The following is a 23,598-nucleotide window of genomic DNA, read 5'->3' as shown; positions in this document are numbered from 1 at the left end:
CATTTCTGTGATGAACTATAAGCTATGTGCAGGGAAATAAATATCATGTGTCATTTCATATTCACTTTTGAATGGACTGCACTTTCATACAATTTTTTTTTTCTTCTACATGTGTAATTCTGTGATGGAGGCACATCTTGTGTTTTGATCAATTTCAATTATGGAGAATGATATTTTAACTCATTTTTTTTTATCTATTTTTAACCTATTATTTCAATCACCATTAGATTATTTATTTTAATTCTTTATAGTGATGTGATGTGATGATCTAATGATGATTGAAATGATGAGTTAAAAGTAAATAAAAAAAAAAGAGGTTAAAGTATCATTGTTCTTTTAATTATGTCTTTGTCTTGTAGAAAAAACATGGCATGATAAAGATTAAAAATTATTAAGATTATTTTAAGTTAATCATATGATGTTTAAATTAATATAATGTATATCAATGTTATTTACAATTTTTATAAATAGTATTTTAGTATGTTTGGTGTACAAGGTAAATGTAAATATATTTTTAATATAGTTGTAAATTATAATAAGTGCATTCTTATTATATAAGTTATATTATAATGAAATTCATAAATATTTAAATATATAAATTATATTTTGATTTAGTTATGAATAATTTAAAATATGTTATAATATTATTTTCAATTATTAATGCTTTTTAAAATATTGATATTTCATTTGAAGATTGAGATAAAAAAAAAACATAGAATAGAAATAATTAAATTAAGTTCTGGATTTTTTTTAATTGTACCACTGCCCCGTCTTTAAAGTTATTGAATTTGGTACTTTAAAATATATTACTTTCAAGGAAAGTACCAAAAATCAACTTTTAAGCTGGCAATTTGATTGTGATATAATATTTCTGGAGTGAATGAATGGTCACTGAGTTGTATATAGGGTTTTGGAAGTATTTCTTTTATAATGAACCACATAAAGTTATGCTCTGTTTTTGGCACATAAAAAAAATGATATTTTAATCTATTCTTTTTATTTAATTTTAACTCATTATTTTAATTATCATTAAATCATTACATCATTAAAAAATATATAATAGTGATTAAAATAATAGATTAAAAGTGAATAAAAAAAATAGGTTAAAATATTATTTTTTTAAAAAAAATGCTATAAGTAGTATTTATTTTTTAAGACATGATAATTGGCCTCAAGAATATATATATATAAAGATAAAGAAAAGGATTGTAGAATATAAATTGTATATTTCTAAATTAATCTTTTTTTCTTGTTTTTTATATTTTTATAAAGAAAAACTCCTTCTAGATAGGTTATGGGATTATTAGATAATTGTTGAAAACATACTTATTTTATCTCATGAGTCTAATAATATTAAGTTTATATTTTAAATAAATATTCGTTAATTAATTTTCATTCCTTTAATATGAAAATTTTATAGTTTTTGAACTTATCAATCGTAATTGTAAAGTTTTTTCATCCCTTACATCTTTCCACACTTGCTATAACAGGGAAGATATTTTCTTAAAGAGAAGTATGAGTAGCATAATTTATTTTCTTTACTCATTACTATTCTTTTAATATTCTTAGAAAAAAATGCCGTTACTTCTTTTTTGCAGGTAAGTTTTATCTAGTATATATTTTTTATTTTTTCTAGTTATTTTATTTGTTATAAAATTTATTTATAATTTTTGTGTAGTTATATTTAAATGATATATATTAATTAAATATTTTTATTTTTTAATTTGAATATTTATATATTTTTTAATATTTTATTTATTATTTTTTTTACACAAAAAGTATTTAACATTTTTATCTAAATATTTAATAGTATAAATTTTTCGTTTACCAGATTATATATAAAATCTATCTTTCTTATTATATTATTATTAATTTTTATTTGGCTGAAACAATTTTCATTATTCATTTATTTTTTTATGCAATTTTATTAGATGTTCGTGTTTCTAAGAGTGTTTGCAGAGAGTAAGAGAGACCAAAAGGAAAGCAAATCCACTCTCTCCTTTCCTAACTTTCATCATCCTAAAATAACCTAAATGGTGAACTGTCGATTGACGGTCTACCCCCACCATTCACGGTCCGCTGCCGCAGGCTCGCAACCACTCACGACCAGCGCCGCTGCCACAGAGCCGCAGTCTCGCAACGCAACCACTCACGGCTGTCGTTGTTTTCCTCCCAGCCATTGACGGCCACCGCACGCAAGCCAGAGGAGCGCCATCACTCACGAGCTCACGTGACGCTGCCGTTGTTTCCTTTCCCCCCAGCCATTTGACGCTGCGTCGCTGCCGTTGAACGTTCCATTCCATTTCATTCGGGTAATATTCTAAAAAATTGGAATGGCCACAACAACCCCAAAGTTGATCTCCGACAAGAACGAGATGCGAAACTGGTCTCGCTCCATGCGGGCCCAAGGCAAGCTAATTGGATTTGTTCCCACCATGGGCTTTCTCCACGCGGGCCACCTCTCTCTCGTCTCCCAGGCCCGCTCCCTCTGCGACGTCGTCGCCGTCTCCATCTACGTCAATCCGGGCCAGTTTGCGCCCTCCGAGGATCTCTCCACCTACCCCTCCGATTTCCAAGGCGACCTCCGCAAACTCGCTGCGCTGCCCGGTGGCGTCGACGTCGTCTTCCACCCTCGCAATCTGTATGATTATGGAAATAACAGTGGTGACGTGGCGGGTCAGGGAGGTGGCGCGGCGGCGTCTTGCGTTGGTGGTGATGGGTCGGGGCACGAGACTTGGGTGAGGGCTGAGAAGCTAGAAGTGGGATTGTGTGGAAAAAGTAGGCCCATTTTCTTCAGAGGGGTGGCTACTATTGTGACCAAATTGTTCAACATTGTGGAGCCGGATGTGGCTGTGTTCGGGAAAAAAGATTATCAACAGTTGAGAGTTATTCAGAGGATGGTAACCAAGTTCTCATAGCTTTTCTCTTTTGATTTATAAGAAAAAAAATGATATTTTTGGTTAAACATGGTAATTGACAATTTATGCTATCAATGTGTAAATAGGTGTTAATTTAGTTCCTTATTGAACTAAAACTATGACTTAGTGTCTGTTATACAACTTAATAGTAAATTGGTCTTTGAATTATAACATATTAATGCTAATATCATACTTAGTTCTCTGGGAACAATGTCAGTCGCAAATGAAAAATCAATGACGTTAGCAAGTTCGACCAAATTTGTTTATGCTATGCTTACTACTGTGTTAGATGTTGGTTCGTAGACTGACTTATTAATAATTTTTGTAGGTTCGAGATCTTGATTTTTTCATAAAAGTGATCGGTGCTGAAATAACACGTGAGAGTGATGGCCTGGCAATGAGTTCACGTAATGTGCACCTTTCACCTGAAGAGCGGGGAAAGGTATTTTGTTTAACCAATTATTTTTAACTGCTCAAAGCCAGCAGTGACATTAAACTGCAAAGCATCTTGAAAGAATATGTAATGATTATGTTCCAGAGCTTTTCTTATGTCATCCACTTCACTTTCAGCTGCACTAAGCCTTAACAAATTGTTAGTATACTTTGCGTTCTATATAGAGAGATTTATTTCAATCCTTTTCAGGCAATATCAATAAATAAATCTTTGTTAAAAGCTAAATCTGCAGCAGAAGATGGTGAAGTGCATTGTGAGAAGTTGAGGAATTTGGTCATCCAGTGTATTTCTGAGGCCGGTGGAAGGGTTGATTATGCTGAGGTAAGATGCAAAATGTTTTTCTGTTCTGTGCTTAATTTGAAAGCGCATGATTAATGAATTAATGCCAGAGTTACTTTGGCAATGATGTATGTCTTATTAAAATATATTTGGACCCAACAGATCCTTGAATGAAGCCAAAACAGTACAGATGTAGAATGCAGAATTTTGAATAATAGAAGGCATTGTTAATGCAACTACATACGAATTCCTGCAGATTGTTGATCAAAATAATTTGGAGAAAGTGGAAAAGATCAAGGGTCCTGTGGTCTTCTGTGTCGCTGCATGGTTTGGGAAAGTCAGACTTATAGACAACATGGAAATCAACTTGTCCATAGGTGTTTAGTCACCTTCTATCATCTCAGACACGGACCACACGCTTCATAGTTCGGACCACATGCTTAACAGTTCTTTGTTATAGATCATGATAGATTTTTGCTAACCATGCATGATTACCTGTAGATGCATTTTTCCGCATTATGAAATTCGCAGAGAGCTGCTACCAGTGGACACTTCTAGGAATCAATGAAGTGGGTTGTTTCCTTTTTAATCAGGAACTCATGCGTGTTTTATTCACACACGAGTTCAACTATATGCTGAATAAAACCTCCATGAATGCGAGAGGAAGAGGACTGAAATTTACTTAGTGCAAATAATTGTATTGAAGGTTAAACTATTTTTTCTTCAAGATTTATTTTATCGTTATGGTTTTGTTCCAGCAAAACTGTGCCAAGGACAAAACGCTAGCATCAGTCTGTTCTACATACCTTGAGGCTAGATAGGAACTATGTTGGAATGGAAATCTGGTAATTATCCTTATGGATCCGTTTTTGTGAATTTTCTGGTTGAATAAATATTCCCCTCTCTTCCTTCTTTTCCTATTTTGTATTATGCTAATAATTGCTTAGTGGCAGTTATGTTTACTCCCTATAACTCTCAAAACAATTCAGTTCTATTAAAAACACCTAAATCCTAACTCTCCTCTTATATGCCCACCACATTGATACGATAAAATTATTTGTTATTGCGCAATAGTTATTATATGGTGTGGAGTTCAACCAGTGTTGTTGAATATCGGCTATGACGGTGCCATGGCGGAAACCGACAACAGTTTCTCGGCCTTCTGCCGCAATAAGGTGGAGGGGTATCGGATTTTCGGTGGCGACTGCTTTTGACATGGTGGGTGGCTGTGGCGTCCCGGCTGAGGCGAAAAAATCGGATTGAAAAAACAAAAAAACAAGATCTTGAGAGTAGAGGAGAAGAGATATGCAGAACGGCGGCTTGTGCGGGATGGGTGAGAGAAGTTGGACAAGGAAGATCAGAAACACTAATTTAATTCACATCACTCGTAGTCTATAATTGGGCCCGGCCCACTAAAATGAAGGAGAAATAAAGAGGTACACGTTTTACTCATTCCTGGCCGGCTTTGGATTTTGAATTAGATGTGTCTTCAGTTACATTTTATGAGCATGATGCTGGTTGTTGTTGTTCTGCATTCTCTAGTTGTTTTAGTCTTTAATATCTTTTAACTGAAGAAGTATTCCTACTCTAAGATTGTGTTAAACTATCACGTGGCTGCCTTACATTCCAATGTATGCTGTGACTTTGCTATGACTAAATAATTCATTGGACCTGCTGCCTCACAGACGCAATGATGTCAATTTGTCATGCCCTGTAATTACTCTTTGCACCTTTTGAGTATTAGATTGTCTTTATGCGGGGATTATAATAGATTATACAGTTGTTGGTGTTGTCCACTAATTGAGAGTCTGCATCTTGCTTTCACCATGGGTCACAAGAAGGACTTTCTGTTTCTAGGTCCATGAGGATCCTACATGAAACTTCGTAACAATTGTCAAGGGACTGAGCAGCTCTGTTCCATCCAATGTTTCTTTTTCTTGGTTTCTTTCTGTTGTGTACTTTTGTCCAATCCTCTCATTTTTTGTGATTTTTGTTCTATCTCAGTTTTTTATAATAAAAAGTAAGAGTAAATTTTACTCATTCCCTTTGTGTTTTATTCGAATTTCATCTTATACAACTCCATTATTTTGCATTACTTTTACCCTCTTAAGAAAATGACATTAAGTAACAGTTTATGAATAATGAAATTGTGCTACTCCACTTTTGTAAACCAGAAAGTGTCCTCTCACTTAACTCCCGAATCTGGCTACCTCCTATTAAAATCCAAGACCTTACTTTCTTTGTGTAAGTATTCCTGTTTTTGGTTCTCATGTGCACTACAACGGCAGATTGTTGTTGAAGTTGGCGAAGGCTCTGAGTGCAATGTAAGTGGGGTGGTTGGATAAACTGACTCTCCTCTTATAGGCCTACCACATTGATACGATAAACTGACATATTTTCACTTATTTTAACATACAAAAACTCAAAATCCCAAACGACAAAAACTGAAAAAAACACAAACATATTGCATAAAACGTTGGAATCATACTTCATGCTTTTAAAAAGGGTAAATAAATCAATCATGGAAGCAATCAAATAATTAAGGTAATTCTGCTGTCAATCTTGCTCAAGCTAGAGAACTCTCACATATTTGACAGAAGCTTCTCGCTCAAGCTAAAAGCTCTCACTTAGGTGAGATTGCAAACAGGAAGCATTGTAGGCTTTTGCGAGTTCTTGCTTTAACGAGACCTTCTCGCCTGAGCGAGATTATTCATCGTTCAAAGCAGAAGCTCGTCTCCTGAGCGACAACTCAAGCAAAAACTGGGGTGAGTTTCTGTTATTTTCGCTTAGGCGAGGGTGACTCGCTTGGACGAAAACAACAGGGTTCTCTCATGCCCAAACCAGAAAATCAACACAAATCACAGCCAACCTCATTCTTATACAATCACAGTCATCAAACATGCATCTTAAACATAAAATAGAGCCAAAACATACAAGATACTTCAAGAAAATGTGAAAACTCTAGCTTTCCTTACCTGGACAGACACACGAGGAAGAGCACCACTACACATTTCAGCTTACGGAGCTGGAAAACAGAACAAAAGAACCAAAACTACGGCCCTAGCAGAGGTTATATCTGAACCAGAGCTCCCAAACAGAAAAGAAACGAAAGGGGCACGAGTTTTTGAGTTCTACTTACGAGGAGGTAGAGTTTGATTGACTCTAGGGAGGAGCTAGCTGTGCCCTAGCAGAGCTTTTGCCTCATGTCTGTGAGGGAGGTGAGGAACTGATTTCTAGAAACGGGAGAACACATTGAGAGTTAGTGGCTGAAAGGGGTTCTTGGAGGTCCCTAATGGGCTGACTCTGGCCCCTTAGCAAGGTCAGGCCCCTTAGCAAGGCCAGGCCCAAGGCCATTATTAATAATAGAAAAAAGGGTCTTACAATTTTCATTTCTTTAATATGAAACTTTTATAGTTTTTGAACTTATCAATGAATCGTAATTGTAAAGTTTTCTTCATCTCTTACATCTGCCCGCATTTGCTATAATATGGAAGATAATTTCTTAAAGGCCAAGCCTTAACTACTGTACACTTTTCATTTTTTATTTATTTTTTCTAGTTATTTGGTTTGTCATAAAATTAATTTACATCCTTCGTGTAATTATATTTAAATGATATATGTCAATTAAATATTTTTAATTCTCACATTCGAATATTTATACTTTTTTCAATATTTTATTTATTGTATATTTTCTTTTTACATAAAAATGTTTAACACTCTCAATTTAAATATTCAATAGCATAAACCTTTCATTTACTAGGTTATATACAAATATATCTTCTTTATTATATTATTATTAATTTTTGTTTAAAACTTTTTTATTTTGCTGAAACAATTTTCGTTATATCTCAATCATCACTAAAACAATTTTTATTTTATCATACCCTTAATTATACATTTGTTTTTCTTCATGCAATTTTATTCAATAATCTTTTAAGGGTTAATTATGTTTGTCGTCCCTCAAGTATGGGTAATTTTTGGTTTTAGTCCCCCACGTAACGTTTGGTCATATTCAGTCCTCCACGTTTTAAATCTAATGGAATTGATCCCCAATTTTAAACTCCGTTAATTTTAATTCAGACGTGTCTAACGGATGGCCACGTAAGGATCCCGTTTTCAGCTGAGAGGAATTGATGAACAACACGTGGTCTTGATATTATGAGAACCGTTTTAAAAGAGGGATTTGGGGGTCATTCTAAAACCCTAAAATTGGAGTGTTCGTGTTGTTTTGGGGGGTTATCGTATTTTATTCATTGGCAGCCAAAATCGAAGTTTGAAGATCATTTTAGGGTGATGAAAAGTGGGAGCAGAGGGATTCATTGTATGCAGAGGAGTAGTGGTTCGAAAATTTCGCAGACATGTTCATCGTCGTCGGATATGACATCCAAACTGTGTGGGTGTGGGGAAAGATTATTGCTCCTAAAGGCAACGACTGTGAAGAACAACGGGAGATTATTTTGGAGATGTAGAAACTGGGCTGTAAGTGACAAATTTGGTATTTATTGGGCGAACTTGATTTCGTTTGATGTCTTAATGGTTTTGTTTTATTTATGCAGTCCAATTCTCATTGCAATTTCTTCGAATGGTTTAATGAAGAGGATTCTAAATATGAAGGGAATGCACTGGACTTTCAAGACAGTGGTAGAACACGAACTGAAGAAGATGAAGTGTGTTTGGAGAAGGAGAAAGTGATAATGGAGTTGATTAAGAAAAATGAGAAATTGAAGGCGAAATTGCAAGAAGAGAAAAAGTTTGGGAGATTCATGCAAGTTTTTTTCCTTTTGTCGTGGACATTAACAATTATCTTTGTTTTTATGTTGCTGTTCAAGTTCAATTGCAACTAGTTTTTTAGTAACTATTATTTAGCTGTGATTAGTTATGTATGGAACTTTAATGGTTAAGTAAGTTTGAAGTAACTTCTGTTGGGGAAGTGTTTTATATTTGTAATATGGTAGTAATGAATGAAATGAGAAGTTCAATTGTGTTTTACATGGTTGTGTTTTATCCTGTAATTCAATTGTGTTTAACAATTGTGCTGTAATTAAATAGCAGTGGTTATATGTTGTGACTTTTATCCTATAAGGTTTCCTTTGATGTTAACAGGATATACATTTAATTGATTTCATCAAATTAATCCATACACGAAGTTTTACTGCATTATCACAAAACACAAGTAATCCATACACAAAGTTTCACTGCATTATCACAAAACACAAGTAATCCATACACGAAGTTTTACTTCATTCACAAAACAGAAGTAATTCATACACAAGTTTTAATGGACATCAGACATGTGGTCCACAATCTGAATAAAATAAGTTTAACTACATTCAATAAAGTATTGGACACCAGACATGTGGTCCATACATCTGAATACAATTTTGCTTTAATCCAAAAAGTTGTCCACTATGATATTGCCCACTGCTACAAAAAGTGGTCCACCATTAAAAGCAACTAAAACAGTTTGATTCCTCCTTGTATTTCACGTGGGTTGAGCAGAGGTTGCAGTACTTGCTTGAGACCCTATCACTTGTGCAGCCATGCTTCTGGTTTGGGTTGTTGGTGGTCTTTCTCCCTGGTTCATGTTTGCAGCAACTCTCAGTCTGGATCTTTTTCTACTACTGCAGCTTTGGGTAGATGGTCTTGCAGCGCTGCTAGGTGCACTAACACTTGGAGTTCCTTGTGATTGTGCCTGTGAATTGGGTATGTTTTACAGCTCCAGATTTTGTTCGTTTGAATGAAAAAAAATTGAATGATAGGTCCAATTTGTGTTCTTACCTTTCTGTGCCTGATTCCCCTTCTACAGCTCCTAATGTTGTGTCCCATCTGCTTACACCTGCTGCACTTCATGATAAGATTTTTCTTTGATAGCTTGGAATGACTGACATGTTCATCAGCATCCCTTCTTCTCAGTTTTTTGGGTCTCCCAGGTGGTGTTTTATAAATTGGTAAGAGTAGTTCAGGTTGAGTGCTTTTAGGCCATAATTGTTGTCCATTGAATGGGGTTATTTCTGGGCTATAGCATGCCTCATATGCAGCTCTTTTGTAATATGGATGCACATAAGCTTCAGGGTTTTCCACCTTATAATTAATTGCTGCTACAACATGTCTACAAGTTATGCCTATCAAATCCCAAAAGTAACACGTGCAAGTATGGTTACTCAGATCTACCACAAACTTCTCCATGGTGAACCCTTGTGTGACTTCAAACTTTGCACCCCCTGCCCACACTGGAAGACAATTGCCACTTTTGTCCACTTCCCTATCAAGCCTTTTTTGTGGCTTAGGCATAACATTACCAGGATATGCATTTAATTTTTCTCTTAGTATTGCAAATCTACTCATTGTGTATGACCTAATCCATTCCATCATACTAATAATTGGTTTATCCCTAGCTAATAAGATGGTACTATTGAATGGCTCAGACAGGTTATTCATTAAAACATCACATCTAGGATATATGCTGAATGCATGCTTACACCATGAGCTTCTAGGTATGCCAATTAACCAGTTATAGGCTTCAGGGTTAATGGTTCTTAACTCACCCATTTTTTTGTCCCAACCTGTGTAGAATGTTGACTTTGCTGCCCCCATCATAAGATCTCTGATAACTATCCCACCACCAAATTTCTTCTTGAAATTACTATAAAGATGCCTCAAGCAGAAACAATGCTCCACCCCATTCAGAATTTTATCAAATACTGTTATAAGTCCCTGCAAAAGTTAATTGTTGTGTGTTAGAATATAGTCTGAATGAATGCTATATAAATTGAATGGAAGTAAGTTGTTTACCTTTTGTTGATTTGAGATGAAAACCCAACGATGGTTTTCAATGTCCCCAATATCTTCTAGTAGTAATGAAAGAAACCACCTCCATGTCTCCTTACATTCGTTTTCTACAGCAGCAAATGCAAGTGGAAAGTATTGATCATTAGGGTCCCTGCCCACCGCAACCAAAAGTTGACCACCATAAGCTATTTTCAAGTGGCATCCATCAACCCCTCTAAAGGGCCTGCACCCAGCCAAAAACCCATTCTTACAGCCTTCTAAGCACATGTAGAAACAACCAAACCTTGGTGGCAGACTTGGTTGAGGCTGATTGATCTTAATTTTGAATGTTCCAGCCTTTACTCTAACCAATTCAGCTACATAATCATGTAAGCGACTATACTGTTTTTCTCCATCCCCAACCAAACAGTCCATTGCTATTTGCTTAGCTTTTCCAGCCCTCCAAGGGGTTATACCCACACTGTATGTCTTCTTCATCTCCTCAATAATTTGACTCACTGTCATTACACCCACATTCATAAACCTGTCTACTAAGACTTGTGCTATCCAATCACAGTTAGCATTTTTGTTCCCAAATACCCTGCCACATCTATGACGCCCAACCAAGGTCTTGATCTGAAAAGTTTCCCTACCACCAACCTTGCTAGCCATCATTAAGAAACCACATTTTTTTTTACATACAGCCCTGACTCTCTTCTGATCATTTTTTACAAATTGTACTTCTTTACCATTTAAAACAATATGCTCCATTAATGCTTGCTTGAAATCTTTCAAAGACGAAAATTCCATTCCTAATTTGAACTTGAAGTCCTTTGTCATATCTTCAGCCCTATATCTGGAAAATTTTGGTCCATCACGACGAACACCATCCTCACTATCAACATCTGAATCCAACTCATCAGTATCATATTCATCACTCATGTCATGTTGTCCAACTTCCTCATTAGTCACAAATGAACCAGGTCCCACATCTTTTTTACTCCTCACAGTGCTTGAATTTCGTTTCATTGCTCTCCACCTATCCAAAACAGGCCCAATTTTTCTGACCTCAGACTCAATGTGCATCCCAAAACCGTCATCATCATCTGCCACCCTTTCTTCTTCACTCTCATCTAGTTTATCTGCAGCAGAACCTTCATCCTTATCATACACATCCTCAACTACCACATCCTCATCACCCCCCAATTGTGGTACCTCAACCTCTTCTTCTGCCTCAACCCCTTGTTGTGCCTCAACCCTCTGTTCTGGCTCACCATCTTCTTGCTCAACCCCTTGTTCTACCTCAACCTCCTCTTGTTGTACATGAACCTCTTGATCACCCTCAACTCCTATGTTTGTCTCACACCTTTGTGCCTCAACCCCTTCTTCAACCTCAACCTCTTGTTCTACCTGAACCTCTTCATCACCCTCAACTCCTATGTCTGTCTCACCAACCGGACCACCATCAACTCCTATTTCGGTCTCACACCTCTGTGCCTCAACCCCAACTTCTTTCTGACCAACTTCTTCATCCATTCCAGGACCAGTAATAAAATGAACCACCTCAGGCTGACAAGGAATGTGCTGGACATATATATCTACTTCTTCATTCCTATCCTTCGCATACTTAGCCAACGCCAATGCCTCCTTATCGTCACTCAACAATCTTAGGTTGTTCAACAACGTTTCCTTCGAGCCTTTCCACCAAAGTCTAACATCTCCAGCGTATTTGAACTCCTTCACGATGCCTAATGCTTCAAAGAATGACCAGAAATCTGGGTCGATACCCGATACCACATGGATTTCACCCCCCACATACTTCAATCCCCTATTGCGTTCAAACCTATCCATGTGATGGAACGCAACCGCGAACTCCATTTCCAGCCCTACATTTGAAATCGCATCACAAACCAACCCAATCCAACATTCAACCACATAAACGGTGAAGAGAAAAGTGAACATTAAACCAAAGAAATTCAAAATGCATAAACGACTAACCTCACTTCTTCGTCCACCAAATGCGAGCAGTTACCACCACCTTCTTCGTCGTTCAAAGCTTGCTTCGTCGTGCCTAGGGACTGTCTTCTTCGTCGTGCCTAGGGTTCTTCCAAATCTCCTCAACTGAGATGTTTTACAAATGAATACAGCTTAATCACTTTCTAACATAACCCCAATTCAGCAGCTAAGTTGGTTTAGTGAAGTTAATGACATTTTAATGCTAACTAACAAAAACCTCATCTAAGTTCTTTTAATCACATTAATGACATGTGCCTTATTAACGAGTAACTAAACGTGCAAAAAAATTCCTCTCAGCTGAAAACGGGATCCTTACGTGGCCATCCGTTAGACACGTCTGAATTAAAATTAACGGAGTTTAAAATTGGGGACCAATTCCATTAGATTTAAAACGTGGAGGACTGAATATGACCAAACGTTACGTGGGGGACTAAAACAAAAAATTACCCATACTTGAGGGACGACAAACATAATTAACCCATCTTTTAAATTGCTTCTAAGACATATTTGATATTTTTTTAATATTTTTATTTGTTGTTTATTTTTAGGTATAAATACACATTTGGTACCCAAACTTTTTCAGAAAGTTCAATGTGGTACCCGAACTTTAGGAATGTTCAATTTGGTACCCCAATTTTCTAAAGAGGTTCAATTTGGTTCTCTCCGTTAAGTTGGAGTTAACACCGTGTCCGTACAGGACACGTGTCAAGCCATAAAATTTTTATTTTTTTTTAATTTTTTTTTCAAAAAATTTAAAAAGCTGCCACTTGTCAGTTTATCATCGTGCCACGTGGCAGCTTACAAGCATGACACATGGCAGTGTAATAGTTATTTTCAATTTAGTATCCCAATTTAAATTTTTGGTTCACTTTAGTACCCAAATTTTTTAAAATGATCCAATTTCGTCCTTTCCTATTTGAGACCAAATTAGTAAATAAGCTTAATTATAATTTATATAAACATGTTAAAATAATTGTTTTGAATTTATACATCAAATCATTACACCTAAATATTCAAATTATTTTATTTTTTACAAGTGTAAAAAATTTCATGTATAAAAAATTACAAAGGTTAAAATGAAAAAAATAAAATAATTTAAGTATTTAGGTGAAATGATTTGATGTATATATATTATAAAAAGTTATTGTAACATGTATATATAGGTTGTAATTAAGCTTATTTACTAATTTGGTCTCAAGTGGAAGATGACGAAATTGAATGATTTTAAAAAATTGGGGTACTAAATTGAACCAAAAATTTAAATTGGGGTGCTAAATTGAAAACAACTATTACACTGCCACGTGTCATGCTTGTAAGCTGCCACATGCCACGATGATAAACTGACATGTGACAGTTTTTTAAATTTTTTGAAAAAAAAAATTAATTTTTTGAAAAAAAATTAAAAAAAAAATTAAAATTCCATGACTTGACACGTGTCCTGTACGGACACGGTGTTAATTCCAACTTAACGGAGAGGACCAAATTGAACCTCTTTAGAAAATTGGGGGTACCAAATTGAACATTCTAAAGTTCGGGTACCACATTGAACTTTCTGAAAAAGTTTGGGTACCAAATGTGTATTTATACCTTATTTTTACCATGTAGAGTACTATTTTGATATTTTTTATATAATTATTTTATTTTTTAACTCATTATCATACTTGTAATTTTATAAATACACTTTATTTACTATAATATAATAATTTAATGTAAATGTCATGATTTTTTTTTATTACCATCCAACATATATTAAAGTTTAAAAAATGAAATATCCATGTTGAAATTCTATTGTTATTATTTAATCTTTATTTTTTGTGTGATTGTGATCAAGTGATGTATTGATGTATTGTAAATTTTATTAGTGTATAAAATAAGAGATTTTATTAGAATTAAAAAAGTTAAAGTAAACAAACATTTAAAATATTTTTTAATTTGAATATTTGTTTTTCTTTTATATTTTTTAATAATATTTTTAAATTTTATCAATTAGGTTTCATTAGTGTTTACAAATTTAATAAGTGTTTTTGTTTTCGTGAAATTTTATTTGGTATTCTAATATGAAATGTATGCAATTGAAATATTTATAATTATAATTTCTTTCCAGATAGTTGATATGAAAGAAACAAACATCCTTTTAATATTGAATATTTATAATATTATATTTTTTTATTGTAATTTTGTATTGTTTTATAAAATTTAAATAATTAATATTGAAACAGTAAAAAAGTGAATACATGTACTAGTACGAGTATATATCAGTTATTTAGTGGGGATAAGGATGAGACAAAAAATTGATACCATATGGATATGGAGATGGAGATAACAAATTTCTTCTAAGAATGAATATAAGATAGTGAAACTCGTTTGTGTCTCGTCTCGTGACTAGGGGTGGCAAAACGGGCTGGACCCAACGGGCCAGCCCGTCAGCCCGTGCTAAAAGGAACGGGCTGGGTTGAAGATTTCAACCCGTCAGCCCGTTCTGGCCCGTCCTGTCCAGCCCGTCAACTTGACGGGTCAAAGTACGGGTCAGCCCGTCCTGACCCGTTGGCCCGTTTTAAAAAAAATAAAAATAAAAATAATTAAAAAGATTAATTTTTTAGATTATATATTTTAAATATATAAATATATAATAGTATTGTAATTTAAATCATTAGCACCTACAAATTAAGTTTGAATTATTAGTTATAATTAAATAATTTAATATGTAAATTTAATAATTATTTTAACTTATCTAATTAAAAACATTAACTAATCAATTAAAAGTTAAAATAATATTTTATTTGATTAAATATGACTTTAATAATAATTTATATGTATATATAAACAAATTTAAAAAATAAAACAAATTAAAAATTTTGAAAACTAATTAAAAAAAACCAAAAAATAATAAAAAATAAATTAAAAATAAATTAAAAAAACTAGACGGGTCAGCCCGGCCCGGTCCGTTAGTCCGTCCTATACGGGACAAGTTGTGACTATTGGCCTGTTTCTGTTTGACGGACCAAACCGTCCCGGCCCGTTTTTGACGGGCCACATACGGGCCAAACTAAAACGGACCGGGTCAAAACGGGCCGGACTGACCCGTTTGCCACCCCTACTCGTGACCATGTTAGTTGTGAATGATGTGTCATATTTTTTGGACCAGGGATTTTGTTGAAAATAGAAAGATTATTCTTAGCGAAATAAAGTAATAAGCAATCATACATTATTAATTATTCCATGGAATTTCCTCAACAGGAATCTCATTTATAGGCGGGGACGGGTGAAAAAAAAATTGAATTGATATTCACTAATGTTACAATATTTTTCAAAAGTAGTTTATCTAAAAACATTTTTCGTTAAAAATATGATTAATATTGTAGATTAAAAATCTTTAATGATTATTTTAAGTTTAACTTATAATCTATAACAATATATAAAGGAGATTTTTCTTTTTGTGTCCACTTTTCAAAATACCGATTTTATCTTTTAAATATAATAATTTATTAAATTTTTAAAAATTGACCGTTACTTTAACAAATTTTTTATAAAATCGGATGTCTATACTTCTCCTCTTCTTCTTTATTTATCAATGATTATTCTTTTATCTGTTCTGATATATTTCACTTTATTTTTAATAAATATAATTTTAATTTATATATTAACTTAATAACATTATAATATTATCACCTACTAATATAATATCATACATATTTAAAAAGTACATACACACAGGCGCTATCGCGCCTGTGTTACGCTAGTATACTAAAATTAAATAAATATATGCTACATAAAAAAACGAAAACAACGGCAAAATAATAAGTTATAAAAGAGACATCTTCACTTTCTAAGACCTAATTTGACGGACCTGCTCACAAATCCGCTTAAAACACACAGAACGGATTTAGTCCACAAACCCATCATAGTTTGGTCCGCAATGCCCTGTGGCCAGTGGCCCGCATAAACTTAAGTTAAAGTTAGTATAGTAAGAGTGTACTGTTGCAGAGAGTGAGAGAGACCAAAACAAATGCCCTGTGGCCAGTGGCCCGCATAAACTTAAGTTAAAGTTAGTATATTAAGAGTGTACTGCTGCAGAGAGTGAGAGAGACCAAAACAAAGCAAATTCGCTCCTTCTCCTTTCCTCACTTTCATCATCCTAAAAAACTAAATAGTGAACTAAGCACACCACTGATCAACTAATTGACGCCGCTGACCAAGCCATTGACGGCCAGCCGCAGGCTCGCAACCACTCACGACCAGCGCCGCTGCCACATAGCCGTAGTCTCGCAACGCAACCACTCACGGCTGTCGTTGTTTTCCTCCCAGCCATTGATGGCCACCGCACCGCAAGCTAGAGGAGCGCCATCACTCACGAGCTCACGCGACGCTGCCATTAAAAGTTACATTCCATTTCATTCGGGTAATATTCCTCACATTTTGTCCTGTATAGTTCCTGTACTGTATGGCCTATCCAACAATCGGGTAAACGGATCAAAGTCAAGTGGCTGCAGATCACCTGTTACGAACACACTTTGTAGTAGACTCTGAGACGATGGCCCATCAGAGTCTCGGTTCTGAGCAAATTAGATCTGTTGCCCAACGGCCAGATAGACTAAACACCTTTCACTTTAATCTCCTTTTGAAACTATTTCTCACTTTCGGTCGGTCGGCCAAATGGAAACCTAGATCAATCAGTCAGATTAATTAACATAAAATAAGTCAGTAATCATAATTAAAAGGCCACTGGGTCGGCTCACACCGGAAACTATAAATAGGGGCCCAAGGTAGGTTGGTGAGGATCTTTAATTCACATTTATTACAACAGTCAACCGATAGACTTAAGCATCAGAGCATTTTGGACAGGTACATCAATCGTCCGTTCGACCGATCGAGGAAAATTGTGTGGAACGAAGGATATAGCAGGTTATTTGAGAAGAATGCATAAAGGAAAAAGAGGAAGGCTTAAATACACATTTGGTCCCTATTTTTGTCAAAATTATTCAATTTGGTCCCTATTTTAGTTGTTTGTTCAATTTAGTCCTCGTTTTGGTAAAATCGCATTCAATTGAGTCCTTTTGGCAGACGGAGTTAAAATTTTTAACGGCACAGTGACACGGTGTAACTGTTTGGCCTATGTGTCAATTTTTTGAATACATGCTGGCACAGTGTATCGTTAAAAATAAATTGGCGTGAAAAGTTAAATAAATTAAAAAGGTAAAACAATTAAAAATTAACAAATGGTAAGGTGAAAAACAAGGTAAACGTCGAGCACCCAAGTCTTAGGCAATCAAAGGTGATTTTATTGCAGCGAAAAGTGATAACGAAAGGGGGTTAATCATTTGAGTGAAGTGGGAACGAAGGAGATCGTGGAGAACATTCGAGAGATGGCCTAGGGTTAGTTAGAAAGGGGAAGAAAAAATTAGGGTTTTTGCGACTGGAGAGTTCATCAGTTAGGGTTCGCATTCAAGTTTGGAGCGTGATTGCGATTGAAGGTTCTTCGACATTGTGGTTGGAGATTGCGATTGGAGGTTCGCATTAAAGTTTGAAGCGTCAACCAGGTGCAGGTTAGTACTATTGACTCGTCTTGGAGTTGTATTTTTCGTTTGTGGTGGGTTTGCGTTGGGCTTGCGGTGGGTTTTATATCTTTGTGTTTGAGTGTTTAAAAAGTTAAACTTTTTGGGTTGATTTCTGTACTGCCTCTTCATTTGTGGTTGATTTGCGGTGGATTTTACAGCTTTATGGTTTATTGTTTATTGTTTATTGTATTGTCACTTTCGATAGTGGGTAGGGTAATATTATATGTGTTCGGTGGTCCCCTTGTGTTCCCCTTTGTTTATTCATGTTTTAGGTGTGTGGTCCCTTGTTTAATTGATAGCATATAATTTTTTGTTTTTAGATGTGTGACAAGAGAATCAAGGTTGTGGTCCACCATGGTGGACATTTTGTTCAGAATGGTGGGCTTTTATATGTGGGTGGATTGATTGATCAGTGGTCATGTGACCCAGACACATGGGGGTATTTTGAGGTGTTAGACACACTTAAGTTAATGGGCTATTTAGAAGTTAAAGAATTATGGTATGCTGTAGATAGACGGTTGCAGTTGTTGTATGATGATAATGGGTCAATTAATATGTTAAATGTTGCTAAGGGTACTGGAGAAGTCCACTTGTTTGTGGTTCATATTGTGTCAGAAGCAGTAGTTGTAGATGATGATATAGATGATAATTTGAAATATGCGATTGTTCAAGTTAATGCTGAGTTGGGACATGGTGGAGGTTTGAGTGAGGTTGTCTTGGGTGATGAAGGTGGAAATGAGGTTGAAGCTGAAGCTGATTTGGGAGGTGCAGTAGGTGAGGATGAAGGAGGAAATGGAGGTGAGGGTAAAGCTGATTTGGGAGGTGATGCTGAAGCTGAAGTGGGAGGTGCAGTATGTGAGGATGAAGGTGAAAATCGAGTTGAGGATGAAGCTGATTTGGGTGGTGAGGCTGAAGCTAATTTGGGTGGTGCAGCAGGTTTGGATGAAGGTGGAAATGAAGGTGAGACTGAAGCTGAAGTGGGAGGTGCAACAGGTTTGGATGAAGGTGGAAATGAAGGTGAGATTGAAGCTGAAGTGGGAGGTGCAGCAGGTGAGGATGAAGGTGGAAATGAAGGTGAGGTTGAAGTTGATTTGGGAGGTCAGGCTGAACCTAATTTGGGTGGTGCAGCAGGTTTGGATGAGGTGGATATTGAGGCAGAGGTTCACAATTGGGATGAATCTGATACTGAAGATGAGGAATTTGTTGATATTCCTTTGAATATAATGGGGGACAACAATACTTCTAATAATGATGTGGGTTCTATTGCAGTTGAAGTGGGCATAAGTGAAGAAGAGAATGAAAGTGACAGTCAACACAAGGGAAAGGTGCGAAAAGACATAGATAGAGGTCTTTCTGATGATCAGTGGGTGTCGGATGAATTATTGAGTGGTGCAGAATCTGATTGTGAATCAGAGGATAACAATGGAGATGTTTCTGGGATGTTTGTGATGCCAAAATCCATGGCAGACCACAAGTGGGAAGTGGGAACATATTTCCTTGACAAGGAACACTTCAGAAATGCTGTTAGGACGTATGCAATTCATAGTGGAAGAAATATAAGATTTGTTAAGAATGATAAGCGTAGAATTAGGGTTAGATGTGTGGGGGCCCAAGGAAACTGCCCTTGGTTAGCTTATTGTGCTTTGTTGACTTCCCATCATAACTGGCAATTAAGGAAAGTTGTTGATGTTCACACTTGCAGTAGGAAATTTACCATTGATATAATCAATTCTAAGTGGTTGAGTGGGACTTTGGAGACAGACCTGAGAGAAAATCCAAGTATAAAAATCAATGAAATACGTAACAAGGCTGTAAGAAAATGGAATACTAGAGTGTCTTGGTCTATGGCTCGCAGGGCAAGAGCTATGGCAGCAGACTAAGTCCAAGGTTCATTTAAAGAACAGTTTAGGAGAATTTATAACTATGCAAATGAGTTGCTGAAATCCAATCATGGGTCTACAATCAAACTGAAAGTGGAAGACGTGGAGGGACAAGCCACATTCAAGAGATTCTACACTTGTTTAAAAGCATGTAAAGATAGTTTTGTGTCGTGTAGACCAATAATTGGGTTGGATGACTGTTTTTTGAAAGGACGATATGGGAGTGAATTATTCACGGCTGTTGGTCGAGATGGTAATGACCAGATGGTGCCACTATGCTATGCGCTTGTTGAAGTAGAAAACAAAGAAACATGGACTTGGTTTATGGAGTTATTGATTGAAGACTTAGGTGGGCCAGAAGTATGTCAGTCCATCACTTTCATGTCAGATCAACAAAAGGAAAATTCCATTACTTAATTAATTAAAGTTTTGAAGTGTTTGAATTGTTGACTTATTCATTTAACATTCTGTTTTTTGACAGGGACTTATGCTTGCTATACAGGAGCTGTTACCTGGCGCAGAACAAAGATTCTGCATGCGCCATTTGTACGCCAATTTTAGGAAAAAATTTGGTGGGAAGAAATTGAAGAATTTAATGTGGCGGGCTGCTGTGAGTACATATCCCCAAGCTTGGGAAAGAAAAATGAGAAATATCAAAGAAGCCAATCTTGAGGCTTACAAATACCTCATAGCCATTCCACCAAGGTTTGTGTTTATCATCCATATTCACAATACTGTTACACATTATGGTGTTGCTAACCTTTGTGTGACACTTTCATTTTCAGATTTTGGTCCAGATCTAGGTTCACAAGTCAAGCCATCTGTGACACTCTAGTAAACAACATGAGTGAAGCCTTCAACAGTGTCATAATTGATGCAAGGACTAAACCAATTGTATCAATGCTAGAGGACATCAAAATTTATTTGATGAAGAGATGGGCCAAAAACCGGAAGAAGGTGAAAGCTTTTAAAGGTTCAATCTGCCCAAGGATTACAACTAGGCTGCGAGAAGAATCAGCCTTAACAAAGAACTGGATTCCAAGGTATTTAAATAAGCATTTTGACACAATTAATATTTATCATTTATTGAATTTGCTAACCTGTTATGCTTTGATAGTTGGTCAGGAGAAAAGATTTTTGAAGTCAAGCACATTTCACTTATTGGAGAGAAGTACAAAGTCAACATTGACACACACCAATGCACGTGCAGGAAATGGATGCTCAGTGGTATTCCTTGTTGCCATGCACTTGCTGCAATGAGGTTTTTAAATTTAAATGCAGAGGAGTTCATACCACACTGGTTCAGAACTTGCACTTATGAAGAAACATACCACTCCATAATCTATCCAGTGAATGGGCAGCTGCTGTGGGAGAGGACTTCCTACAATGATGTCCAACCCCCCTCAAAAGGAGATTACCTGGGAGGCCAAAGAAAAAGAGGAGATTGGAACAGTGGGAATTAAAGAAAAATGATACTGAGTTAAGGAAAGGTGGCCATCAAAAGAGATGTAGGGTATGTCGTGAAGTGGGACATAACAAAAGTAATTGTCCACAACTCCCTCAGCAACCACAGCCTACAGAGCAACCACCACCACCATCAAGTCAGCAGTCCACACAAGCAACACAGCCTACACAACAACCACCACCATCAAGTCAGCAGACCACACAACCAACACAACCTTCACAGCAGGAACATGAAGTCTCACAACAGACAGGGCAACCAAGCTGCAGGCAGAAATTGCAAATTCGAAGACCACCAACTTGAACAACATTTTCTGTGCTTTAATTAGGCCTACTTAGGAGACAACTTTTGATGTATTTAGGCCTGTTTTGGTAGTAATTTTGTAGTAATTGGTACTATGTTTGTTAACTTTTTTTGTCCAGCACACTTTTGTTGAACATCTGAATTCCATAACTTCAGCACATTTTGATTGCAGTTGAATGAATATTGGTCTCCAACATTGGAGTTGTGATTGGAATTTGGACTTGTGTGATTGGCAGGTTGTGTATGTTTAGTATAGACTCAATTATATGTTGGTTTATTTTCCACTTCTATTTGGCAGGTTGTGTTATAAAACAGGGACTCTATTCAACAGTTTAAACTTAAAACAGAGACCAAATTAAACATTTTAAACTTAAAATAGGGACCAAATTGAACATTATAAACTTAAAATAAGGACCAAATTGAACATTTTAAACTTAAATAGGGACCAAATTGCACATTTTAAACTAAAATATGAACTTAAAATAGGGAGTTTAATTGCACATTACTAGACCCTGCTTCATTACAAACAAACACAACATTCATAAGTTACAGCACTGCTTTTTTACATTCATAACTTCAACACCAACAAAACATCATCAATACCAACAAATCATCATCCTCAACTACAGACATTGAATCTTAAACATTATTGGCAGCATGACTACAAAGATTACAACAACAACAAAAACTAATCGTAACACAAATTGATTCGTTTTCTTCATAGCCCTCACAGAAATCTCCAGTTCAGAAATCTTCATCCTTTGCTGGGCTATAATACCATCTCTTTCATCACAAAATTCTTCATCACACCACTTGAAGTAGTTACACCACACATTATCACTGCAAGCAGCACACTTGAACTTAGAACAATCCCAAAATTGTCTGCCATTATTCTTCAAAGTTCTTGCCACTCGAAGCACTGCAACTTCTCCACATTTGCAAATGGGGATTAAACCCATACCCTTGGAACCACGAATATGAGACCCACCGTAACTTTGTTGCACCCAACTGTTACAGCAAGAGGAGGAAGACGAGTGGTGATGAGACATACCTCTCAAACGCCAATTTCGAATCGCACACTGGATGGAGTGAAACAGCTGGATTGGCCACAGTTTTGCTTCACACCTCTCAAACCCTAATTTCTTCCCCAAATCAATTTCCCTAAATTTTAAACTTCCAACGGCCATATAAGTTTACTGTGCCAACGTCACTGACCAAAAACTGACACGTAGGCCAAACAGTTACACCGTGTCACTGTGCCGTTAAAAATTTTAACTCCGTCTGCCAAAAGGACTCAATTGAATGCGATTTTACCAAAACGAGGACTAAATTGAACAAACAACCAAAATAGGGACCAGATTGAATAATTTTGACAAAAATAAGGACCAAATGTGTATTTAAGCCAAAGAGGAATAATTTAAATGTTAAGAGTAGGTGCTTCATCCATACATCTGAAACATTTTCATAATCCTGCAGAAAGAAGCAACTGTTCTTATGCTTCCAACTGTATCATTAGCAACTTGGCTCGCTTCCTCATACATCATCTGTCGCAACAAACATATAATCTGAATAATCATATATAATGTAAAAAAAAAACTAACCTTTACATCTGCACTGAATTCGTTCAAGAGTTTGATCTTAAGGTATATATTGATTCCAAAAAAGGAATCAGGACAAGAATAACTAACGTCATCTGCCAAGATGCAGTGAAAGCAATAATGATCCTGCCAATGCAGATGCTGAATTTTGAACTAATAGTCCCAGCGCATCACCAACAAGGGCACGTACCAAAGCCGCATCTGCTAAGAGTCTCGCACTGAGAGCACCACTTGAGTTTTCAGCTTCATCAAACCAACCAACCTCCATCTTCACAACCTTCTCAAAACACATTAGCCTGATACGCTGGATTAATTAAGAAAGGGTTGTTCCTGCAAAACCAATTTTAAAAATTGTTCCTGAAAAA

The 23,598-nt window shown here is 36.0% G+C and overlaps 4 protein-coding genes across 5 annotated transcripts; 2 read left to right on the top strand and 2 right to left on the bottom strand.

Moving 5' to 3' along the window:
* Positions 1-1,949: 1,949 nt before the first annotated feature.
* On the top strand, positions 1,950-4,527 carry LOC114191758 (pantoate--beta-alanine ligase-like). 2 transcript variants are annotated; one of them, XM_028081135.2, is made up of 4 exons: positions 1,950-2,900; positions 3,247-3,360; positions 3,562-3,693; positions 3,814-4,527. In XM_028081135.2, exons 1-4 carry the CDS (start codon positions 2,334-2,336, stop codon positions 3,823-3,825), a joined length of 825 nt encoding a protein of 274 aa, XP_027936936.1. In that variant the 5' UTR covers positions 1,950-2,333; the 3' UTR covers positions 3,826-4,527. The 2 variants fall into 2 exon arrangements, with proteins under 2 accessions (XP_027936936.1, XP_027936935.1); XM_028081134.2 differs by having other exon boundaries at positions 1,951-2,900; positions 3,908-4,527.
* LOC114189474 (uncharacterized) lies at positions 4,208-21,785 on the top strand. The gene is made up of 5 exons (XM_028078036.2): positions 4,208-4,496; positions 4,726-5,087; positions 20,352-20,575; positions 20,656-20,913; positions 20,988-21,785. Exons 3-5 carry the CDS (start codon positions 20,358-20,360, stop codon positions 21,331-21,333), a joined length of 822 nt encoding a protein of 273 aa, XP_027933837.1. The 5' UTR covers positions 4,208-4,496; positions 4,726-5,087; positions 20,352-20,357; the 3' UTR covers positions 21,334-21,785.
* Positions 9,134-10,263, bottom strand: LOC146884799 (uncharacterized). Its single transcript, XM_085676039.1, has 2 exons — positions 9,430-10,263; positions 9,134-9,343 (listed from the first exon to the last, which is right to left on the bottom strand). The coding sequence occupies exons 1-2, from the start codon at positions 10,246-10,248 to the stop codon at positions 9,134-9,136; spliced, it is 1,029 nt and encodes a 342-aa protein (XP_085532165.1). The 5' UTR covers positions 10,249-10,263.
* On the bottom strand, positions 10,375-12,646 carry LOC146884798 (uncharacterized). The gene has a single exon (XM_085676037.1). It carries the CDS (start codon positions 12,379-12,381, stop codon positions 10,375-10,377), a length of 2,007 nt encoding a protein of 668 aa, XP_085532163.1. The 5' UTR covers positions 12,382-12,646.
* Positions 21,786-23,598: the final 1,813 nt, after the last annotated feature.

The sequence above is a fragment of the Vigna unguiculata genome, chromosome 7 (genome assembly GCF_037176805.1).
Source record: "Vigna unguiculata cultivar grain cowpea cultivar isolate G323 ecotype 2 chromosome 7, ASM3717680v1, whole genome shotgun sequence".
Classification (NCBI taxonomy): Eukaryota; Viridiplantae; Streptophyta; class Magnoliopsida; order Fabales; family Fabaceae; genus Vigna; species Vigna unguiculata.
The sequence above is the reverse complement of the archived record's forward strand: the minus strand, read 5'-3'. Positions and strand labels throughout refer to the sequence as shown.